Genomic DNA, 20965 nt, shown 5'->3' with positions numbered 1-20965 from the left:
GAAGACATAACGTGCAAGAGTTTACCAAATACTACGAATGAGATCAAATCACAAATTCAAGAATCTCAGAAGATCCCAAGGAGAGTAATTACCCAGAAGAACAGTAATACACACACTTATGTACATCATATTCAAATGGCTGAGAACAAAAGATAAAGAAAAATGAAGGCAGCTGGAGAAAAAGACACGTTATGTACAGACGAACAAAGAGAAAAACTTACAGCAGACTTCTCATCAGAAACTATGCAATTCAGAAAAAAACGGAGAGACTTCTTTGAAGTGTTCAAAGAAAAACTGTGAACCCAGAATCCAACAGTCACAAAAAAATGTATTTCAAAATGAAAATTTAATGGTGGGTGACTTTCTCAGACAGACAAAACCAAAAAGAATGTTACCATCACAACTTCTCTACAAGAAATGTTAAAAGTAGTTCCACACACAGCAGGAATGTGAAACAAGGCAGAAACACGGACCCACAAAAAGAAACAAAGATGTCTGGAAATGGTCAAAATCAAGGTAAATATAACAGAAATATCTGTCTTATTTTTAATCACTTTAAAAAAGACAACTGACTATTTAAAGCAAAAGCAGCAGCAATGTGTTCTGGGTTTGTAGCATACATGAGGGTACTTCAAAAATTCATGGAAAATCGGGCCAAGCCCGTGGTGCACTCGGGAGAGTGCAGCACTGGGAGTGCAGCAGCGCTCCCGCCGCGGGTTCGGATCCTATATAGGGATGACTGGTGCGTTCACAGTGCTCACTGGCTGAGCGCAGTGCCGCCGGTCTCAAAAAGGACAAAAAAAAAAAATTCATGGAAAAAAAGGAATTAAAAGATAATACGAATACTCCCATAAATGTTTTAAAGACCCCCTCACATGAATGTAAAACATATGGCATCAATAGAGCAAAAGGTGGAAGGGAAGAATCAAGGGTACGTGACATAAGGCTCTCACATGACAGGTGAAGTTATGTAACAGTATTTGCAAGGAGACTGTGGTTAATTAAAAGATGTATATTTTAAAGCCTAGGAACTAATAATATGAACAATATTATGCACATAGACAACTTAGATGAAAGACAAATTCCTTAAAAGATACAAGAAAGATAATCTAAATAATTCTGTACCTATTAAATACATTAAAATTAAAAGAGAAATTGAACTCATAGTTTTAAAGCTTCCAACAAAGAAACTTCCAACAAAGAATTCACTGACAAACTGTACTGAACTTGTAACAGAAAAATAATACCAAATAAACTCTTCCAGAAAATTTAAGAGGTAAGGACACTTCCCAACTCGTTTTATATGGCCAGATTACCCTCAGATCAATGCCAGACAAAGATGTCACAAAAAAGGAAAATTACAGTCAAACATGCCTCATGAACACTGGTACAAAAATCCTCAACAAAATATTAGTAAATTGAATCCAGCAGTATATATGAAGGACACTATGTCATGACCAAGTGAGATTTATCCCAGGAATGTAAAATTAGTTCTGGCAGAACTGAGTTTGAATCCACTCAATGTGCAATCTGAGGCAGGTCACTTGGCTTGCCCCTCATCTGTACCTGCCCTGGGGACGGTAACAGTCCCTGCTTTGGTGGGGATGTGAAAGTCCCATGAGACTCCACACATGAAGTGCTCAGAGGCCATCCCATCCTCCAGCACCCACGTCTGGTTCCAAGGCCATGTGCACTCAGGCAGGAGAAGGCTCAATGGACATGAATGGCAGGCCTACCTGAGGCAAGGGACGTGAACGGGACCACAACACAGAAGCATGACTAGCAACCGCTCACGCCGGCATGCACCGCACCTGGCCAAGTGCCACAGTGAGGCCAAGCCAGTGAACCTGGGACCTCCACTAGTCCCTGGACTGCTTCAGCAATGAGTCACACAAGGCAGAGAGGAGCTAGGACTCTAGTCCCGCACAGGCAAGGCCAGCCCACCTCTCCATACTCACAGGTGGAGTGCAGGTATGATGCCTGGGACCACAGCACCCACTTTCCCGCCGTGAGAGAAGCTGTCTGAGGGCAGGGCTGGCACTCGGCAGAGCCAGGGGACACCAAGAGAACTGGGGTGCTGCCCACGCAGCACCTGCAGCCCCGCACCCCCGACCTCTCACTCCCACAAGTCAGCGTATCCGCAGGAAGCCAGCTCTGCCTGCTTTTCTGCGCCCACAGCTGAGGGGCGGCTACCGAGCTGGGGAGCCTGGCTCACGCACCCCTGCCCGCACAGCCTGCATGGCACAGTGTCAGGTGACTGGCAAGGCCTGCTTGGCAGGGGCGTCACCTGAAGCATATCTGCCCCAGCGCTCCAGCCTTAACCTACCCTGGGCCCTGAACCAGCCCACACACTAAGCCCTCCTCTGGTTTGTCATTATTTGTTTTAGGATGGCGGTTAGAGACACCTAACTGCGGGGGGTGTCGGACTCGCACCTTCTCATTTGCTCCTCATGACCATCCCCGTTGACAGATGAGGATGTGGTGGCTCTGAGCCACAGAGGAGTCCGCGGGAGCAGGCAGCAGCTGCAGAGCTAGAGTGGCAGAGGTCCCCTGACGCCAGCCCAAGCAATCCCTGCCTCTGTTTCAGCCCCAACAAAACGGCCACCTTCCCCGCCCAAGCACCAGCCCGCTTCCCTTTCCAGACCCAAGCAGTACATCAGCTCCCTGGCTCCTCTGCTGGATTCCGAGGGTCTGCAGTGCTGCTGCCAGTGCCTGTGACCGGCTGCTCTTGTCCCTGGTCCCTGCCCTCTCCCTTCTCCCTGAGGGAGCGCTGCACCTGTCTTGGCCCAGGCACCACTCCCAGGAAGCGGCTCCAGGGACCAAGGCCCAGCCTCATGAGCTGGCGATGCCCAAGGAAACACATAAATCAAGTACCGCAGGTGCCGAGTGCCCAAGCGCTGCCCACAAGGGAGATGCATGCAGCCGAGGAGGCTGACTGGTGGGGCCTGGAGTGACACAAAGGAGCTGCATAAGATGTGGAAGCAAGGGGAAGCAGAGAACTGAGCAGTCAAAAACCTGACGCCATGGGGCAGGAAGGGGTAAGGTGGGACTGACGGGAGGTGGAGGGGTCACGTCAGGCAGGCGTGGGAGGTCCCGCCAGGAGTCTCGGTTTGACTTCACTGTGGGGGAGGCTGCTGGGGCTTCCTGAGCAGAGACTGATGGAATCTGACTCACATTTTAAAGATCACTTTGACCTTTGCATAGAGAATTAGCCGTTGGGGGAAAGACCAGAGATGGGGAGGCCAGGGGGAGATGCTACAGGTACTCAGGAGACAGGGCACAGTGGTCTGGACCAGGGGGTCCCAGAGGAGGGGGTGAGAAGTCGTTGGAGACAGGACATCATAAGAAAAGAGTGGACAGACCAACCAATGACTAGGAGAGGGCTGGGGATGGGGGACAACTTGGAAGTCCCTCCCTCAACCTGGGTCCACGAGAATGGAGGCCTCTGACTGACAGGGGGACCTCAGGATGCAGCGGTCAGACGCCTGTGGATGGATCAGTCCACAACGCCTCCTGGTCATGCAGGGGAGGAGAGGGCGGAGCTGGAGGAACACCTGGTGTGTCCAAGGCACCACCAAGGAGGGATTCCAAGCTGTGGGACAGGCAAGACCACCAAGAGAAAGGAGAAAGAAGATAAGAGGCTGGAGCGAGGAGGAGCCAGCCAAGGAGACCAACAGGGAATAGGCACGAGGGCAGGCAAAAGCCCAGGAAAGCACGGGGCCACGCAGCCTGGAGGAAACTTCTAGAAAGAGAGTCAACTCAACAATAAAAAGACAGACAACCTAATTAAAATACAGGCAAAGGATCTGAATAGACATTTCTTCAAAAAAGCTCTACAAACGTCCAACAAATGCGTGAAAAGATGCTCAGCATCATTAGTTATTAAGGAAATGCAAACAAAACTACAGTGAGATACAGCTCACACTCACGAGGATACAGGAGTAAAAAGACAGATGGCAGCAAGGGCTGGAGAGGAGGTGGGGACACTGGGACCCCCCATGTGCTGCTGTGGGAATGTGAAATGCTGAAGCCACATTGGAAAACAGCTGGCAGCTCCTTAAACAGTTAAACATAAGAGTCACCACGTGACCCACAATTCCGCTCTCAGGATAAGCCCAAGAGGTGTGAAAACCTGCATCCACACAAAAACCTACACACAAACATCCAGAGCAGCCATGCTCATAACAGCCAAGGACAAACAACCCACAAGCCCAGCAGCTGACAAACGAGTCCATCCTCACACGGAACAGAAAGGAGTGCGGTTCTGACGCGCGCGCTATGACGTGGGGCTGCATGGTGGCCAAACCCAGCAGCCACTTCCCTTTCCTCCTTTTCTTTGCCCCTCCCCTTCTCCAAACACCTCAGCAGGCCCAGGGTAAGGAGTGCTGGGGGAGGTGGCTCTGCCATGCCTGAGCTGCACCTGTTAGGCAGTTCTGTGGGACAGGGAGGGGGCCCTGCATGTGCCTGACATGTGCCCCCTTACCCTCCTGTGGCCCAGCAGGCAAGGCCCTAGCCTATCCTACACCAGCACCACAGCTCTGCATGGCTGCTCCTCAGGCCACCTCAGCTGCAGGGGCTGCTGAGGATGCCAGCAGCCTCGGGTCAGAATGACCTGTAAGGCAAGGGTAACGGCTCTCTAACTCTTCCTGGGCCTCCTCCGCGGCCCACCTACAGCTGCCTCTACCCACAGTGAGGCCCCTGTTCCTCAGCCTCCTGAACTGCCCCCTCCACCAGAGACCAGAGGAGAGGGCCCACCTCTGTGATCCCTCTCTGACCCCAACATGGAGCAGGTCTCACCATCCTCTGACAGCACCCAGGCCGGACCAGGCGGTCAGCACTTCACACCTGGCCAACCACCTCTCCGCTGCACAGACCTGCATGAAACCTTGAACGGCCCAAGGTCCAGCTCTGCAGGGAGGGAATCTTTATGGGGCTATGAGCACGAGGCAGGGGGGCGTGAGTGAGGTGTGGCCCCAGAGCCCTTCATGGCCGCAAGGGTCTCACTTCTCCAAAACCCCTACACAACTCAGGACTTGGTCTTCAGCGCAACCATCATGCCACTGCCTTCAAGAACCTTCCATTTGCTCCCACCACTCTGGAAATAAACCCCAACCAATCTACCATGGTCTACAGGGCCCTGGGTGGTCTGGCCCAAGTCTAACCCACTGGCACCATCTCTCCCCATCGCACCCTCCCTGGCCTGCCTGCCAGGACCACTCCCTGGGCCTCAGATTCCCTCCTTTCAGTTCCTCAAAAACTGCTGCTGCTTTAGGGCCAGTGGCAGTTTTAAAAATGGCCATGAAACTATATTCCTTCTCCTTGAATGTGGACAGACCTGGGGCTGCTTTGACCAGTGGAGGATGGCAGAAGTGATGCTGTGTGACTTCTCAGCTGAGCCACACAAGGTGACATCTCATCTGCCTGGTTTGCTGGAACCCTCGCACTGGAGCCCTGAGCCAACAGGCGAGGGTTGCAGCTACCTGAGGCCACCATGCTGTCAGGAAGCCCAAGCTACACAGACAGACCATATGTAGCTGCTCCGAGTGAGTCCCAGCAGAGCTCAGCCTCTGAGTCCTCCCAGGTGCTGACCACGTGTGAAGAAGTCTCCAGATGGTCCAACTCCCCATTCCCCCAACCCACCCCTGGGCTTTGAGTGGTCCCAGCTGTGGCCCAGACATCATGGTGTCAACACGAGCCTCCCCACCACACCTGCCAAACTCTGGACCCACAATTCCATGGGCCTCCCATCCTCACTGCTCTCCAGCTCCTGAGCCAGGTCCAGCCCTGGGGCTGCTGGACAGCTTCTTCCCCCCAAGAAATGGACCTGAACAAGAAATGTCCAAACTCCCACAGTGTCACCCAAGCCCAAGATGACATGTGGACACCACCCTGATATCCTAGAGAATCAGCCTCTTCCCATCTTTGCTCTCACCCTGTGGCCCTGGGAAAGCCCCTCTCCACAGGCCTCCCTTTCCCCACATGTCAGTGAGAGACCTGGGTTTGGTCAGCTGGCCCTGCCTGGGTTTGGGTCCCAGAGGTAGCTCTGGAAATAAGTCGTCACCCCCCAGGATCACTGGCCCCCAGGTGACCAGGGGTACCTACCCCTGGGAAGCCTTCCAACAGCAAATGACAGGGGCATGAGCTAGAAGTGTGCTTTCTCCTGCCCTCCTGGCTCTCAAGCAAATCCCCACAGGAATCCGTGTGCAGCATGTTAGATCACAGGAGGGCTGAGGGGAGGTGCTCATGAGGTTTGCGGTCCCACCCTGTACAAGCTCACAGCCCTGGGTATTTCTGCAGCAGTGCTGGGCTATTAGGCTAAGCCCCTCAAAGAGCTGCCGTGCACAGGCCTGCAGTGCAGGATTATCCTGATCCAAGGCTTCTTGATCCCTTCTGGTGCTGATTACGACATGCAAATCCTTTTCCGAGGGGAGGAAAGTGCCATTCATACAGAGCCAGGCAGACCCTCAGTGGTCACCTCCAACCACACCCCCCACCTCAGGGCTGCCTGACCTGGACTCCATGGTCTTTCTGCTCCTCACCACAGCATGGGCAGTGAGCAGGAGGCATCACTGCATCCCCCAGGAAGCTCAGAGAATGGAGCCCGAGGGACCATGCTAGAAAGCCCCAGGCAAGCAGGTCCTCTCAGCCACACACCAGGAGGGGGACGCTGGCCCAGCACACCCCCTCCAGATCTCAATAGTGTCCAGGGCTGAAGGGAATAGAGGCCAGCTGACTTCATGAACAAAGAACCACCAAGTCATGCCAACCAGGATGGGTCAGTGGTCAGGGTCAGGGCAAGCGGGGAGAAGGAAAAGGAAAGTCTACAGGGCAGGGGCCAAACCAGGCTCCCCACCGCCCAACAGGACACCACACAGACAGGGACCAGGCCCACAGCATCCAATGGGACGGGTGTGGGGAGAGTTCTAGGAAAGGAGAGGCAGAGTCTGGGTCTGACAACTGTGGAACACTGAGTAGGCGCCAGCCCTGCCAGTGCCTGGCCTGCACAGTCACCCAGGTACACAGCTTTGAGACAGGCAGGGTGAGCTCATTTCCCAGAGAGGAGGAACTGCCTCGTGGCCACGGTGAAGACTAGCTAGGGACTGCAAACCACACTGCCTCCACCTCCACCCAGTGCACACCTGTCCCATCCCCAGAATCAGGGGTCTGGGCCCTAAAAAACATCCTGCAAATCAGCAAACTCTCCCGCACATGGCCTGCAGCAGCCACTGCACCCATCTGCAGGAGCCAGCCGGGTCAGCTCAACAGCGGCTCCCCAGAGCCTGCAGCACCCCAGGCCCTGTGCCAGGCCCTTCCTGTGCCTGAGCAAAGCCAGAGCCCACAGTCCTGTTCACAGACAGGAGCAGTGAGAATCAGAAAGGAGAAAACATGGCACAGCCACCCAGGCCACCCAGGTGGGGCAGCATTCAAACCCGGATGCTGCCTCTAAACCCTCCATGCAGCCGCTGCTGCCAGGGGGCCCTTCTCTGCCCAGGAGTGCCTGGCCCCTGGCCAGCCCTGCAGCAGGCTCCTGGCTTTTCCTGAGCCCTGCAACACTAGCACCTCCTCCTTGAAGCCCCCCACGCTTGGCCCCAGATCATGTCCTCTCCTGGTCCTCCTCCCACCTGCCCAGTAGCTTCTTCTCAGCCTCCCTTATGAGCTTGCCCCTGCAGCCACCGCTCCTGGGCCCTCTCTGCTGTCCACAGAAGTGCTGCCACAGGGCAAGGGCAGCCGAGCAGTGTGCTCCCCCAACAAAGCTCCCTCTGGGCCCATCCTGTGCCGGACCCCAGCTCCAGGGCCACCCAGGCATGGGAGTGGGGTCGTCCCTGCTGTGCAGTATGAGGAAGCAAACTACTGACCACTGATAGGCAGTGAGACAGGAAAAGGCAAAACTGGAGAGTGGAGGAAGGGCGGGCCTTGGCAGCAGCTGGGATGGGGTGAGGGCCGAGCTTGACTAGGAGGCCTGAGAACAGACGTGGGGGAGGGACGGGGGTGTGGGAGGTGACATCCACAGGGAAATCCACTAAGCCGCCACCCACTTGGTATTTGCCCTTTGGGGTGCCAGAAAGTGTCACTCTCAGCTGTGACACCACTGTTTCTATAGCAACGGAGATTCCCAGGGGAAAAGAAAGGCGGCAGGAGCAGTCCCCACCAGGGCAGAAGCACACCACAAACAGGATCCACAAGGCCTAGGTGGGAAACCTGTGCCTCCCCCATCTCTCTGCTCCAGGGAGCAGGGCTGGGGGTCTAATCATACCCAGGGACTCATGCTGGGAAAAGCAGAAACTGCAGTCCAGGAGAAGCTACAGCCCCTGTCAAGGACCCCAGCTCTACAGCTGAGCCCCACACCGACTCAGAGGAGCTGAAACCAGCCAGGACACTGGGGTAGGGAGGGGAGGTCTGGGCAGCCTGTGAACCTGGCAAAGGTGTGCCGTCTCCATCCGCCTAGAACAAGCCCCTGCTTCCCGCAGACCCAGCCAAACCCAGAACCAAGTGTGAATCACTCAGTTGCAGGTCAGGCTTAAGTCCAGCCCTGTGCTGTCACTGACGTGCTCTGGGCTCCTGGGAAACCTGAAGGCCACTGGAAGCAGAGCTTCAACACCTGCAGATACAAGACAGCAGCGCCTGCCAGGCAGCACAGTTGCAGTGCTGCGGATGCACCTGGCAAGTGCTGCACAGGGGCCCTGTCCTCCCAGAACCACTGGAATCACCACTCCTTCGCTCAGCTACCATCCCAATGGACCTGGCAGCGCCTGGCTGACACTGGCCCTGGAAGCCAGACAAGCACAGTCCCTGCAGCCACTGAGCCTCACCCCACGGGATCACCAAGCGGCCACAGTGCTCTAGCCTGAGGGCCTGTGATGGGGACGCCGTTGTGTGGCTACGCAGGGTGGCTGACAGAAATGACAAGGCTGCACCTGCCTCGTGCAAGATGAGAAACACAGGCTCAACCTTGAGGCTTTTATGAAGCTAAATTTATTCAATTTGAAGGACTGTCCCCTCTCCTGAGATCAGATCCCTCCCACTTCTGTAGGACTGAAATGTTGTTTCCTTTATAAAATGATGGTGATAATGGATGGTATTGTTCTTTTTTTTTTGGTCCTTACTTGGCCAAATAAAAAAGCTGGCAGCTTTGTCAATGTGGAGAAAATATAGAACTGCCAACTCTTTGTTATTCTCAAAAGTTACTTTTAAAATGTTAACAGTCCATGACATGCATCCATCGAATGGGGTCATGGAAGGCTCTGGAAGGCCAAGACAAGCAGGCGAGTACTGCAGCCAGGCCAGGAGCTGGTGTGTAGGAGGAGGGCTCTAAGGTGAGAGTTTCGGGAGCTGACAGTTGAGGCTGACCTGCAGGTGGGGGAGCTGCACCAGGGGCACTCAGTCCTCACACCAAGGCCCTGGGTCGGGGTAAGACCCCCAGGTATATGCTGGGAGCCCCCCTCCTCTCCAAGGCCCACATTTGGTGACGTCGTCCTTCAGCTAAGCAAGCCAGGCAGCCAGGACATGCAGGTGAGGGCCAGCGTCCTGGAAATGCCCACCCCACTTGACCTCCAGTGACCTAACCCAGGAAACAGGCAGTAATGTGAAGATGTAAACACAACATCCCCGGAAACTCTGCTTGCAACAGCGAAAAAATGGAAAGGTCCGAAGACCCAGGCCAGGACTCCGTACATAAGTCACACACGTTCCACAGCACGCTCAGCACCTGCAAAGAACACATCTGCAGAGAAGTCTACTGAGGGCACACGCACTACACAACTGTAAGTGTAAAAAGCAGGATCCAGACATTATTTGCTCAAGGCTGATACTGCAAAACGTGTATTTTGAGAAAAAGCTGACAGGGAACACCAAAACGTTACCAGTGGCTCCTCAGACACCCTATACGTCTAAATCTTCTATAATGAGCATATGTTACTTCCACAATCGGAAAATAATAAATTTTATTTTAAAAAAAGAACTGAATAGAAAGTTAAAAACAGAGCTGCATGGAACATGTGCAGAGGCCCTCTGCACTCAGCACAGGGTCCCCTCAGCTGGTCTGCCTGCTCATTTCGAATGGAGCTGGTGTGAGGGGGTAAAGAGAGACCCAGTGCCCTCGCCTGGGGCTTCTATCTTCACAACCTTCTCTCAGCTCCGGCTCTTTCAGGGGCACGAGGCCGGGGTGGCCCCCAGCTTTGCCTTTGGGGCACAGGGCAGGTGGCAGTGGGTGGACGCAAGGACCAGGCCTCCCAACAAGGCGGGCCCAGTGAGCAGCTGTGCTGACCAGGCCTGTTCGGGTACCCCGTGCTGAGGGCACCCCACATCTCTGCAGGTGGGACCTGGTAGCCCAGGAGCAGCTGGGGCAGTGAGTGCAGTGTGGTCTGCCTGGGAGAGTGGTGAGCCCTGCAGTGTGGCAGAGACACATCTGGGAGGTGCTGGTGGGGCAGAACGAGTGTGAGCAGGCATGCACCCTCCCATCTGAGCAAACGCGTGTCTGTGTAAGCATCCAAAGGTGCACCTAGGCTTCTTCGAGGGGGCAGGTGCACCTGTGTGCCCTGCAAAGAAGTGACCTTTGGGGCCCCTTCTTAGGTCCCAAGCTCCAACCAGGGCTTATCCACAGGTGTGCATATATGTGTGTGTGTAGTCAAGGAGGCTGTCAGTGAGCGAGTGTATGAACAGATCTGGCGTTCAAGTGTATACAGTGCCCACCCCACCCCCGTAAGCCCCCATGGCACCATGCACAGGTGCAGAGACACAGCAGCCAGCAAACTCACAGGCTGTCCCGAAGCTCCTGTGTGTCACTTGGCGTACCCAGGGACTGGAGGCTCCGCTCCAAGGAAGTCACTGCCAGAGAAAAGGGGACAAGCATAAGGAGTAGAAAGACCCTCCCTGCTACAGCAACTCTATATACGTGCCCCAGTAGAGGCAGGGCAGGAGGGCTACGGACTGGGACCAGGGACACAGCAGTCCACCTAAGTGACCTAGAGCCGGCCCACCCCACCCCAGCAGAGGGCCACTGCGGCCACAACCCTCTCTCCAGACAGGCCCCGTGTAGTCCTAGGCCCCGTCTCAGTGGCTTCTAGTCTGCCTGCCCTGCCAATCTGAAGAAACCTGAGATAGGTTCCTTCCTCCACAGGGACCCATGCAGATTCCACCAAAGGAGAGGGCACAGCCAGCATCTGCCACCTCCAATGTCACCTCAGCAGCCAGGGCAACCCAGGAGGGAGGGGGTAGGCCCAGGCCGGGCACAGACTCACCGCTGGAGTTGATGCGGAAGACATTGGCCGACGTCTCCTGAAACAGCTCCTGGAGGTCACAAGGATCAACCTGGGTGGCTGGAGAAGACAGGACGAGGGGAAAGCACACTGAGTGTCCTGCCCACGGGCCCTAGCACCATGGCCACTGTGGGCGGTTCCCAGAGGCAGGAGCCTGAGAGGTGGCAGAAAGCCCCAAGCGTCCTCCCCAGCCTTCCTAGCTCAGCCTCCTGAGGGCCAAGCAGGGGGTCGGGGACAGGACAAGCTGAAGAAAGGAGATGTGAAGATGGCGGGAAAGACAAAACCCAAGTCACCGCATGCCCAGTGCCCCCACAGTCCCACTGCTGGGCACGTGCCCAGAGAAACGGAATGCCAGAACACACAGAGCCCGCACACGCACGCTCAAAGCAGCGCTACTCCCGAGAGCAAAAAGGTTGAGATGGCCCCGGGGCCCGGCGACCAGCAAAGGGTGAAGGCATCCCGCAGTGAAGAGGGGAAGCACCGACGTGCCCCAGTGCCACAAAGCACCAACCACCACGTGAGCGGAAAGAGCCAGTCACAAACGCCAAAGACCTGTGATTCAGTACAAACCATTAGAGACAGAAAGTAGACTAGGGGCTACCAGGCAGATCAGAGGTAGAAATGGGGGGACCGCTAATGGTATGGGGTTTCTTCTTGGAGTGATGAAAATGATGAGGAACTGGCAGGTGGTGGTGATTACACAACACCGTGAATACACTAAAAAACACTTAACTGTACATTTTAAGATGGTTAAAATGGTGAATTTCATGTTATGTGAACTTTATCTCAATTTAAAAAAAAGCCACACATAAGACTGTGGGGACACCACCAAGCCCTGATGTGCACAAGGTGTCAAGGGTTGCCAGCACTGCCGGGCGAGCATAAAACACACGGCCACCAAGGGAAAGGCCCACAGCCCGCATGACTGCACGCCCACCCACCCCACAGCCAGCCTTCCATGCTGGGGATTCACATAGAGACCTGCACAGGGACGTCCACACAGCTGCACTCTCAACAGCCAAGACCTGGAAAGAGGGTCCAGGAGACACCAGGAGAGTAGACAGGCACCAGGGTCACTGCACATGATGGAGCTCACAGTACACGCAGCACAGCAAATCTCAGAAATACCACGACAGACACGAGCCATACACTATGAAGTTCTAGAACAGACAAAAGCAATCCGTAGTGCCTATGGGGCAGGGCTGGACTGGGGCTGGGGCAGGGTAGGAGGGACCTGGGATGAGGGCTCCATGCTATGCCTGGACAGGGCTGACACAGGTGCAAGCATTTGTCAAAACACCTAAAGAGGGCCGGCCCGGTGGCGCACTGGAGAGTGCGCCGCTTGAGAGTGCGGTGGCGCTCCCGCCGAGGGTTCGGATCCCATGTGGAGACCGGTTCCCGCTCACTGGCTGAGCACGGTGCAGGCGCAACACCGAGGGTTGCAATCCCGTTGCCAGTCCCCGGTACGGGCGCGACACCGAGGGTTGCGATCCCGTTACCGGTCAGTAAAAAAGACAAAAAAAGGGAAAAAAAAAAAAAAAACACCTACAGACACATTCAGGATGTGCGTAGTTCATTGTACATAAATATCATCTCAAAGAAAAACAAAGCTAGTAAGCAAGCATCTAGAAGGAAGTACAAGGGGACAGCCGGTTAGCTCAGCAGGTTAACCCACACACTTGTAACACCAAGGTCACAAGTTTGGATCCCCATATTGGCTGCCCCCCCCCAAAAAAGAAATGCATGGTGGGTGGAGTGCCAGTGAGTAGCCGATCTGTGACAAAAGCCACTGGTGAAATGTCAGTGAGAACCTAGGGGGTGGGTATACAGGTGATTGTTGCATGGTTCTTTCAACTTTTCCTGTGTGTTTAAAAGTTTCCATAATAAAATACAAGAACAAAAGAACATGGTGTGAGGTCCACAACTCGGGTGTGGCTGAAAGATGCTCGGGTGCCAGCGGGACCCTCCAAACACTACTCTCTGAGCCAGCTGCAGGCGGCCTAGCACGGAAGGAAGCACTGCTCACCTTGGCTGAGCATCTGCTCTCCCCTGGGGACACAGGTCCCCAAGCCCAGCTCTGCATCACAGGGAGGCCAGCCACACAGGGGCAGGTCTGACCCTGACTCCCAGTTCACAGGCAAACGGCAGCCCCTCAAGCACTCTGCGTCCTGCTGCCTCCACCCTGCCCTTCCCCAGCCCCGGGCCTCCCACATAAGCGACTCTAGCACCAGGGCTGGGCAGGGCCGAGGCCTCGCAGCCAGCACAGCCCACCCAACCCCAGCGGAAGATCCTCTCTCTAGTTAGGCCCCAGGCCCAAGTGCGGCCCAAGTGCAGCCCAAGGGGCTCTGAGGAGCTGCCTCAAGCAGCTCACCCTGGGCCTCTGGGCCCAGCTGCCCCTCAGGGCAAGGCCTGCGGAAGAACAGGCTGCCCGGGCTGTCTTCAGAACAGGGGCAGCTCAGCTCACTGTCTCTGGCCTGAAATGGTTTCTCACCACCTGGCACCCACTGCCCACTGTACCCCACAGGCTCTGGGGCCTCCAAGACATCACTAAAACATCGGGATGGTCACAGCCAGGGCAGCAGTCACAACAGTGACAACAAGGATGATAATGGGACAACAAATTGTGCACACGGGCTGGGGGATCTGGCATGAGCATATGGAACCCGCCCAATGGCCCAAGTATTATTCTCCCTGTTTATAGATGAGGAAGCTGAGGCACAGAGGGCAGGCGACCTGCCCAGCGTCATGCCACTGTAAGAATGCGTCAACTGCCCAGTCCTATGGGGCCACACTCACCTTTGCCATGCATGCCGTGGCCACTGCCACAGCCATGAGGGTAGACGGGCTCCAGAGGCCCCACTCCCACAAGAACTCAGCTCAGGGCTGGATGAGGAGAGGTGCCCAGAGCTGCCCCATGTAGGGGCCATCTCCTGGGAGAAGACAAGACCCTGTGTTGGCACGTGTCTTCCTCACCACCACCCCTTGGCCACCCCGCCATGCCCCACCCCTGCCAGCCTCCTCCCCTACACAGCCCAGACTGCCAAGCCTCCTCCAGCGTGCACACCATCCCTGCCCTACCCCCAGGAAAGCCAAGAGTCTCCAGGGCCTGGAGGGATCTTCGCAGGCAATCAACAGGTATCTGTTGATGAAGACAGTGAGTGAGACGATGAGACACAGTCTGTGCCAACACAGAGGCAGAGCCACAGCGGGGCCTCGGGACCGGCGGTGCTGCTCTACTCCAGCTGAGCCAGCTGCGGCCAGGGCAGAGCTCTGACATCCTCCGGACCCAGCTTCCTCCCCAGCAGTGCAAGAGAGGTTCCACAAAGAGCCCTATGCAGGCGTCAGCCCCTCCACATTCTCGCTCCCCACAGCAGGGAAGTCACCCAGCAGACCGATATTCTCCTGCGAGGCGCCTCCCCTGCATCCAGGAGGCCTCACCTTCATGCCCACATCCCCTCACACCCCACCCTCGCTTGGCCCCAGGCCTTGGCCCACACAGCCCACACCTGCTGTGGCTGGCCCTGACTTTGGTGATCAAGGCCAGCTCCAAGCCTCATGCCCATGGTTTACCCCCGAAGAGATAAGAGGACTCTGTGAAACAGGCAAATGGGCTTAAGAGACTTGAGAAGGCCCTGGGCTAGCTGGAGGCGTCCTGGCAGGGTGAGTCCTTCCCTCCACAGCCTAGTGCAGGCTAGTCCCCCAGTGCCATCCTGCCTCCTTCCCCTGACAAATGCCAACTCCTTCCTTAAGAACCTCCCAGGGTCTCCTCTTCCAGAAGCACCTGCTGAGCTCCCAGACGGAGCTGAGTCTCCAGGCTCCCAGACGTCTCGCTGCTCTCCACGAGCCTTTCCCTGCTGGTTCAGCTCCCCCACCGCCGAGCTCAGGGCCCTCCATGCAGGCCCTAGTGGCTGGCACTGTGCTGGCACATGCAGGTGGCAAGCCGAGGCTGACCTGAGGGGCAGCTGCCCATCCCATTGCATCCCTCTTCCCAGTGAGGAAACCACGGTGTGGGGAGAAGGCGCCAGGCTGCTGTGGCCCGTGCTCCGCTCTGAGCCATGGGGAGTTGAGTGTGCCCTCCTGGCCCCCAAGACAAGCCAAGGCACCTCTGCTAGATGTGCTGCAGAGAGAGCAGAGCTCAGCAAGGCAGGCGACCCTGCCACAGGCCACCCACACTCGCCCCCAAGAAGAGAGTGCCCTCGGAGTCTGAGGGGTCTGGCTCCCAATCCCAACCAGCCACCACCCTCTCAGATTCTGAGACATGTTACCTGGACTCTCAGAGCCTCGTTCTTCTACCAGACAGAGCGGGTGATGCCTGCTCCCTCGCCTGTCCTTTTGTCTACAAAATGAAATGAGGAACGACTTGGTTCTGAGAACCTTTGCTATTTACAACGTTTATGTCTAGGTGATTCCAGGAGCTGCTGACGCTCTAGGCAACAGATTTTCCACAGATAACGGGGGGGAGTGCTTCCCTCCTCACCCACCTCTCTCCTCTGCAACCCCGTCCACTTGCTCTCGCAGCAGCTCTCCCTGACCCACCCCAAATCCTGCCCTCTGGGACCCACCACTTGTCTGACTAGGGCCAACTGCCGTGTTGTTGATGGGGCTGCTAGTCCCATGTGGTATGAGGCTCTCTTAAGCATGGCAAGCTCTTAATTAAAACTGATTGATCAGTTTTTGAAACATAGCAACCAGTCCAGGAACTGGCCCCAGGTCACCCAGCTAGGAAGGGGCAGGGGTGGGACCGGGAGCCGAGCCTTCACAAAGATCAAAGGCTACACCCCATAGGGCAGACACTGATCTGACTCTGAGGGAAGACACAAGGGAAGTGAGAGGCAGATACGCAGCAGCAGGACCCTGGGGCACGGCTGCAAGAACCGAGGCCTCAGACAAGGCCCAGCTGCGTTCTGAAAGCCAAGGTCAAAACCTGGTCACAGGGCCTGAACCAAGAGGCACCTGGCACCGGGGGCTCCCCCAGACTCTGCTCCGGCAGCCAGAGACACTGCAGAGCCCTCCAGCTCCGGCCCCTGGTCAGCAGGCAGAGACCAACGCTGTAATGCACAGCCCCGCTGCAAGTATCCCATGGAGGCCCCGTCTTGAGATGGAAGCAGTGGGCATCCAGCCCAGCAACAGCAGCAGGTGCAGCCCAGCTATTTCTGACACTGCTGTGGAGTTTAGTAAACACCTAGAGTGCGAAAACCACGGCTAAGGGTGGGCTGGGAACTGGGGGCGGAGGCTGTCAGCTGGCTGCCTTGGAAGTTAAGGCAAACCCATGGGGAGGGCGAAGGAGAGGTGCGAGGGGATATGAAAATATTCTGGATGGTCCAGGCACCGGAGCAAGGACAGCTACTGAGTCCATCCCAGGACTGACCCCTTTCCTGCCATCAAAATCTGTGAAAGGTGCCTGTGAGGAGGCCCCCTTATCTTAAACAGAGATAAGGTGGAATGCCGCAGGGTCACTGGCTGAGGCCGTCTGGTCCATATGAACTGGGGGGACTGTTGGCTGTCTTCCTAAAATCCAGTCTCTCCTCTCCCCACTTGGCCACATGGCTATGGACATCCCAGCCTCCCATGCAGCCAGGGGGACCACATGGCCAAAATGTCTGGCCCCAAAGAAGTGAAGGGTGCAAGGTCCCTCTCACGTACTTATTAGGAAGCTGCCAGCCCGAGACTGCCGCACACCCTTCTTCCCGGACTGGATGCTATGGTTTCAAATCCACTTCCACCGTGCAGAGGAGACGGACAGCAGCCAAGGGGAGCGCAGAGCCACATGCTGAAGGGCCTGGGTCCCTGCTGGCCCATGGAGCAGAGCTGCCCTCGCAGGGGACCAGCTGGACTGCTGCACGAGAGGCAAGTGTTCCATCTTGTTTGGGGTCTTTGCTACAGCAGCCTCAACTCATCTTCACTAACACACAAGCACACAGCATTGACTCAGGACGTCCTGCTTCAGCAAACATAAGCGTTAAGAGTCACAGGAGAAGAGAGAAGCTTGTTCTGGAACATACCAGTCATCCTTACTGCGGCACGCCTTCCCAGATCACACAGCCAACAGTGGTCATGCTCTGACAAGGGGAGGGTGAGCAGGGACACAGGCACTGCACAAATATGGCCTGAGCCTCTGCATTCAGGGCAGGTGACAGGTTTAGGCTGGAGGGGGATGAGGAAGAGGCAGGGCACCTGGGATGACGCCCAGGTGTCCGGTTCGAGAGATCAGATGGAAGGTGGGGTTGGTCACCATGACAGTAAACGAAGAAGAAAGAGGTCTGGGGAAGATGGAGAGTTCACTCTGGTCAGTAGAGTGCAGAGGTCTTGGCCAGCAGTTGACCACATGGATTTGATTCTTAGGTCAGAGACCTGCACTGGAAACAGGAATTTGTGGGTTCACAGTACATAAGCCAAATTCTTATGAAGTAACAATGCATAGCATCAGAGATACTTAGGCTTCTGCCATAAGGGAGTTATAGGGTCTGGCATTATTCTCTCCTGTAAACAGCTAAAAAAAAAAAAAAAAATGGAGGAAATATCAGAAACGACTTTCTGATAATGGACAATATTCAGTGCAGTACTGCAATCCTGAGAAAATGAGAGAAAAATGAGCTAAGCTCTAAAATCAGCCCCGCTTTTTGCCACAGGCAACTGAAGACTGCTGAGCAAGGGGGGGCCAGTATGGAGTGCGGTGGTCTCGCTGAGTTTAGGGGTCAACACCAGGGCAGGGGGTGGGGCAGACACCAGAAAGGAGAAAGCCCGGCCCACAGGAGCTCCAGGGATCTGCACAAGGGCCCCTGGGCCTCCAGCTAAATACAAATCTGAGCTAGCACAGGGTGAAACGCCGCCTGGCCAAGGAAAGAACAAATGTCAAGAAAGAACAATTTGCCAGGGCTGGAGGCCACACGTTGACTCATGCCGGGCAGCGAATTGTTTGAGTTCACACTGTGGGGACAGCACAGACCTCCCCTAAAGACGCAGAACACTTAGTCATGACTGCACAGGGCCACACCTGAGAAGTGGGGTAAATCAGTGTTAGGGTAGCCTTAAAGAGATCAAAGTGACCTACGTGTAACTTAACTGCCTCCTAGAACAAAATCCACTCCTCTTCAAAGGAAAACAACACTGCTCCCCCCCAAAAAAACAAAGGAGAACAAAATCCAGCAATAAATAATATAAAATGCACAAGTAGAAATCACTAGATATCTGAAGCAGAACAATGTGACCCACAACCAGGAGAAAGACCAGTCGATAGAATCAGACTCAGAAATGGCAAAGAGATGGTGGAATTAGCAGAGAAGAGCATCAAGCAGCTACTATAAATACACCCAAAATGCACCCATAAATATGCTCAAGGATGCAAAGGAAAACATGTACCAAGAGAGGAGAGATGGTAAAACAGGGGAAAAGACCCAAATGAAACTTCTAAAGGTAAAAACTAAAGTATTTGAAATGAACATGTCACTGCCTGAGACTAACAGTGGAGGAGACACTGACGAATAAAGGACCCATGACCTTGAAGACAAAGAAGAGAAACTAAAGAGAATGAAAGAGATAAAAAGACTGAGAAAAGTTAACAGGGCTCAGGCCCAGGAGCAAGGACAGCTACTTTGAGCAGCCCAGCACACCCATGGGGAGAGAAGAAAAGCAGACAAATGATCAACCAAAGATAACTTCTAGAAATAATGACCAAAGGTCTCTAAAGTTTTATAAAACCAAGCGATCCAAGAACTTCAACAAGCCCCAAGCAGAATAAACACTTAAAAAAAAAAAAAAATCCAAGGCACATTATAGTCAACTTTCAGAAAACCAGCAATAACGAAGAAAACTTAAAGGGTCCAGAGGAAAAACCACCCATCACATTCAGAAGAACAAAATACAAGGGGAACTCCATTCTTTCACCAGAGACTGTGCAAGCCAAGAGACGATGGAATGGCATCTCTACAGTGCTGAAAGAAAATAAAAAACTTTCAGCTAGAATTCTACACCGACTAGAAATACATCTCAAAAACAGAGGCAGAACAAAGATTTATCTTTGACAAACAAAAGCTGAGAGAATATGTTCTGACCAGATGTGCACTACAGGAAATGTTAAAAGAATTTATTCAGGTTGAAAGTAACAATAAAAGGAAATCTGGATCTACACAAAGAATTAAAGAGTGTCAGAATGGTAAATATGAAAGTAAATCTAAAAAGACATTTTTCTAATTTTTATGTATTTAAAAGGCAACTAATTATTAAAGCAAAATCAATTAATGTGTTATTAGCACTAGTATGTTGTTAACACCACGTGTAGTAGCGAACGCATGAAAACGAAGGAGGGGGGAATGGAGCACACTGCTGTAAGGTTTCTGCATTATATGTGAAATGATGTAGTTTATCTGAAGTAGGCCATGAAAAGTTAACTAATAGTGTGAACTCTAAAGCAACCACCAAAAAAACCCCCAAAAACAGGAACAGCTACTAAGGCAAGAGTGAAGGTAAAGTGGAATACTAAAAAGCACTCAATCACTCCAAAAAACAAAACAAAAACAAACAAACAAAAACAGGAATGAAGAGACAAAGAAAAAAGAAAAAAAGAACAAACAGGAAAAAAATAAAATGTATTGGTATTTATACTAAAGATAAATGAAATAAACATGAGTTTTCAACATAGCAGCCACTAGCCACTTGCGGCAATTTAAACATGCCTTTAATTAATTATAGTTAAATAAAATTATAAGTTCAGTTCCTCACTTGCACTAGCCACATCTCAAGCACTCATTAGTCACATATGGCAAGTGGCTACCATACTAGAGAATGTAGATTATGGAACCCTTCCATTATTAACAAAAGTTCCATTAAACGGCACTATTTCAACCATTCCAACTAAAAAGCAGAGATTGCCATATTAGATTAAAAGCAAGACTCAACTATACAGTGTATACAAGAAACCCACTTTATATATAAAATCTGATGTAGCTTGTAAGTAAAAGAATTGAAAAAATATGTGATGTAAACAGTAATCATAAGAAAGCTAGAGTGGCCACACTAATATCAAATAGAGTAGAATTCAGAACAACAAATATAAACAGGAATTTTAGAAAAGACATTTGAAATTAAATAACACACTTCTAAATAACCATAAGTAAAAGAAGAAATCACAAGGGAAGTCAGAAAATATTTTTAACTGAATGAAATGAAAACATAATATATTAAAATTTGTATAAGTAAAGCAATGCATAGATGGAAATTTATAGCAATAAACACATATTAGAAAATAAGAAAGAAAAAAAAAAAAAGGGCCAGCCCGGTGGCGCTCTGGAGAGTGCGCCACTTGGGAGCGCAGCGACGCTCCCACCGAGGGTTCGGATCCCATGTGGAGACCGGTTCCCGCTCACTGGCTGAGCGCGGTGCGGGCGCAACACTGAGGGTTGCGATCCCGTTGCCGGTCCCCGGTACGGACACGACACCGAGGGTTGCGATCCCGTTACCGGTCAGTAAAAAAGACAAAAAAAAAAAAAAAAAAAAAAGAAAATAAGAAAGTTCTCAAATCAATCATCTAACAAAGAAAATTAAACCCAAAGTAAGCAAAAGCAAGAAAATAAAGATGAGCAGAAATCAATTCAATTGGGCCGGCCCAGTGGCGCACTGGATAGTGCGCCGCTTAGGAGGCGCGGCAGCGCCGCCGCCCGAGGGGGCGGGTCCCACAAACAGACCGGCTCCCGCCGACCGGCCGGCGCGGGGGG

General features: G+C 53.4%; 1 protein-coding gene across 1 annotated transcript in view; it reads right to left on the bottom strand.

Moving 5' to 3' along the window:
* TSNARE1 (t-SNARE domain containing 1) overlaps nt 1–20965 on the bottom strand; it is a 147179-nt gene that overhangs the window by 105109 nt on the left and 21105 nt on the right. Inside the window, exons 4-5 of the mRNA XM_008576318.1 lie at nt 11238–11315; nt 10755–10824 (exon numbers count right to left, since the gene is read on the bottom strand). Of these exons, the coding sequence (XP_008574540.1) occupies nt 10755–10824; nt 11238–11315 (148 nt within the window). The remainder of the gene's footprint in view (nt 1–10754; nt 10825–11237; nt 11316–20965) is intronic.

The sequence above is a fragment of the Galeopterus variegatus genome, unplaced genomic scaffold (genome assembly GCF_000696425.1).
Source record: "Galeopterus variegatus unplaced genomic scaffold, G_variegatus-3.0.2 Scaffold1326, whole genome shotgun sequence".
In the NCBI taxonomy this organism is placed as follows: Eukaryota; Metazoa; Chordata; class Mammalia; order Dermoptera; family Cynocephalidae; genus Galeopterus; species Galeopterus variegatus.
Note: the sequence above shows the minus strand (reverse complement) of the source record. Positions and strands in the feature narration are given on the sequence as shown.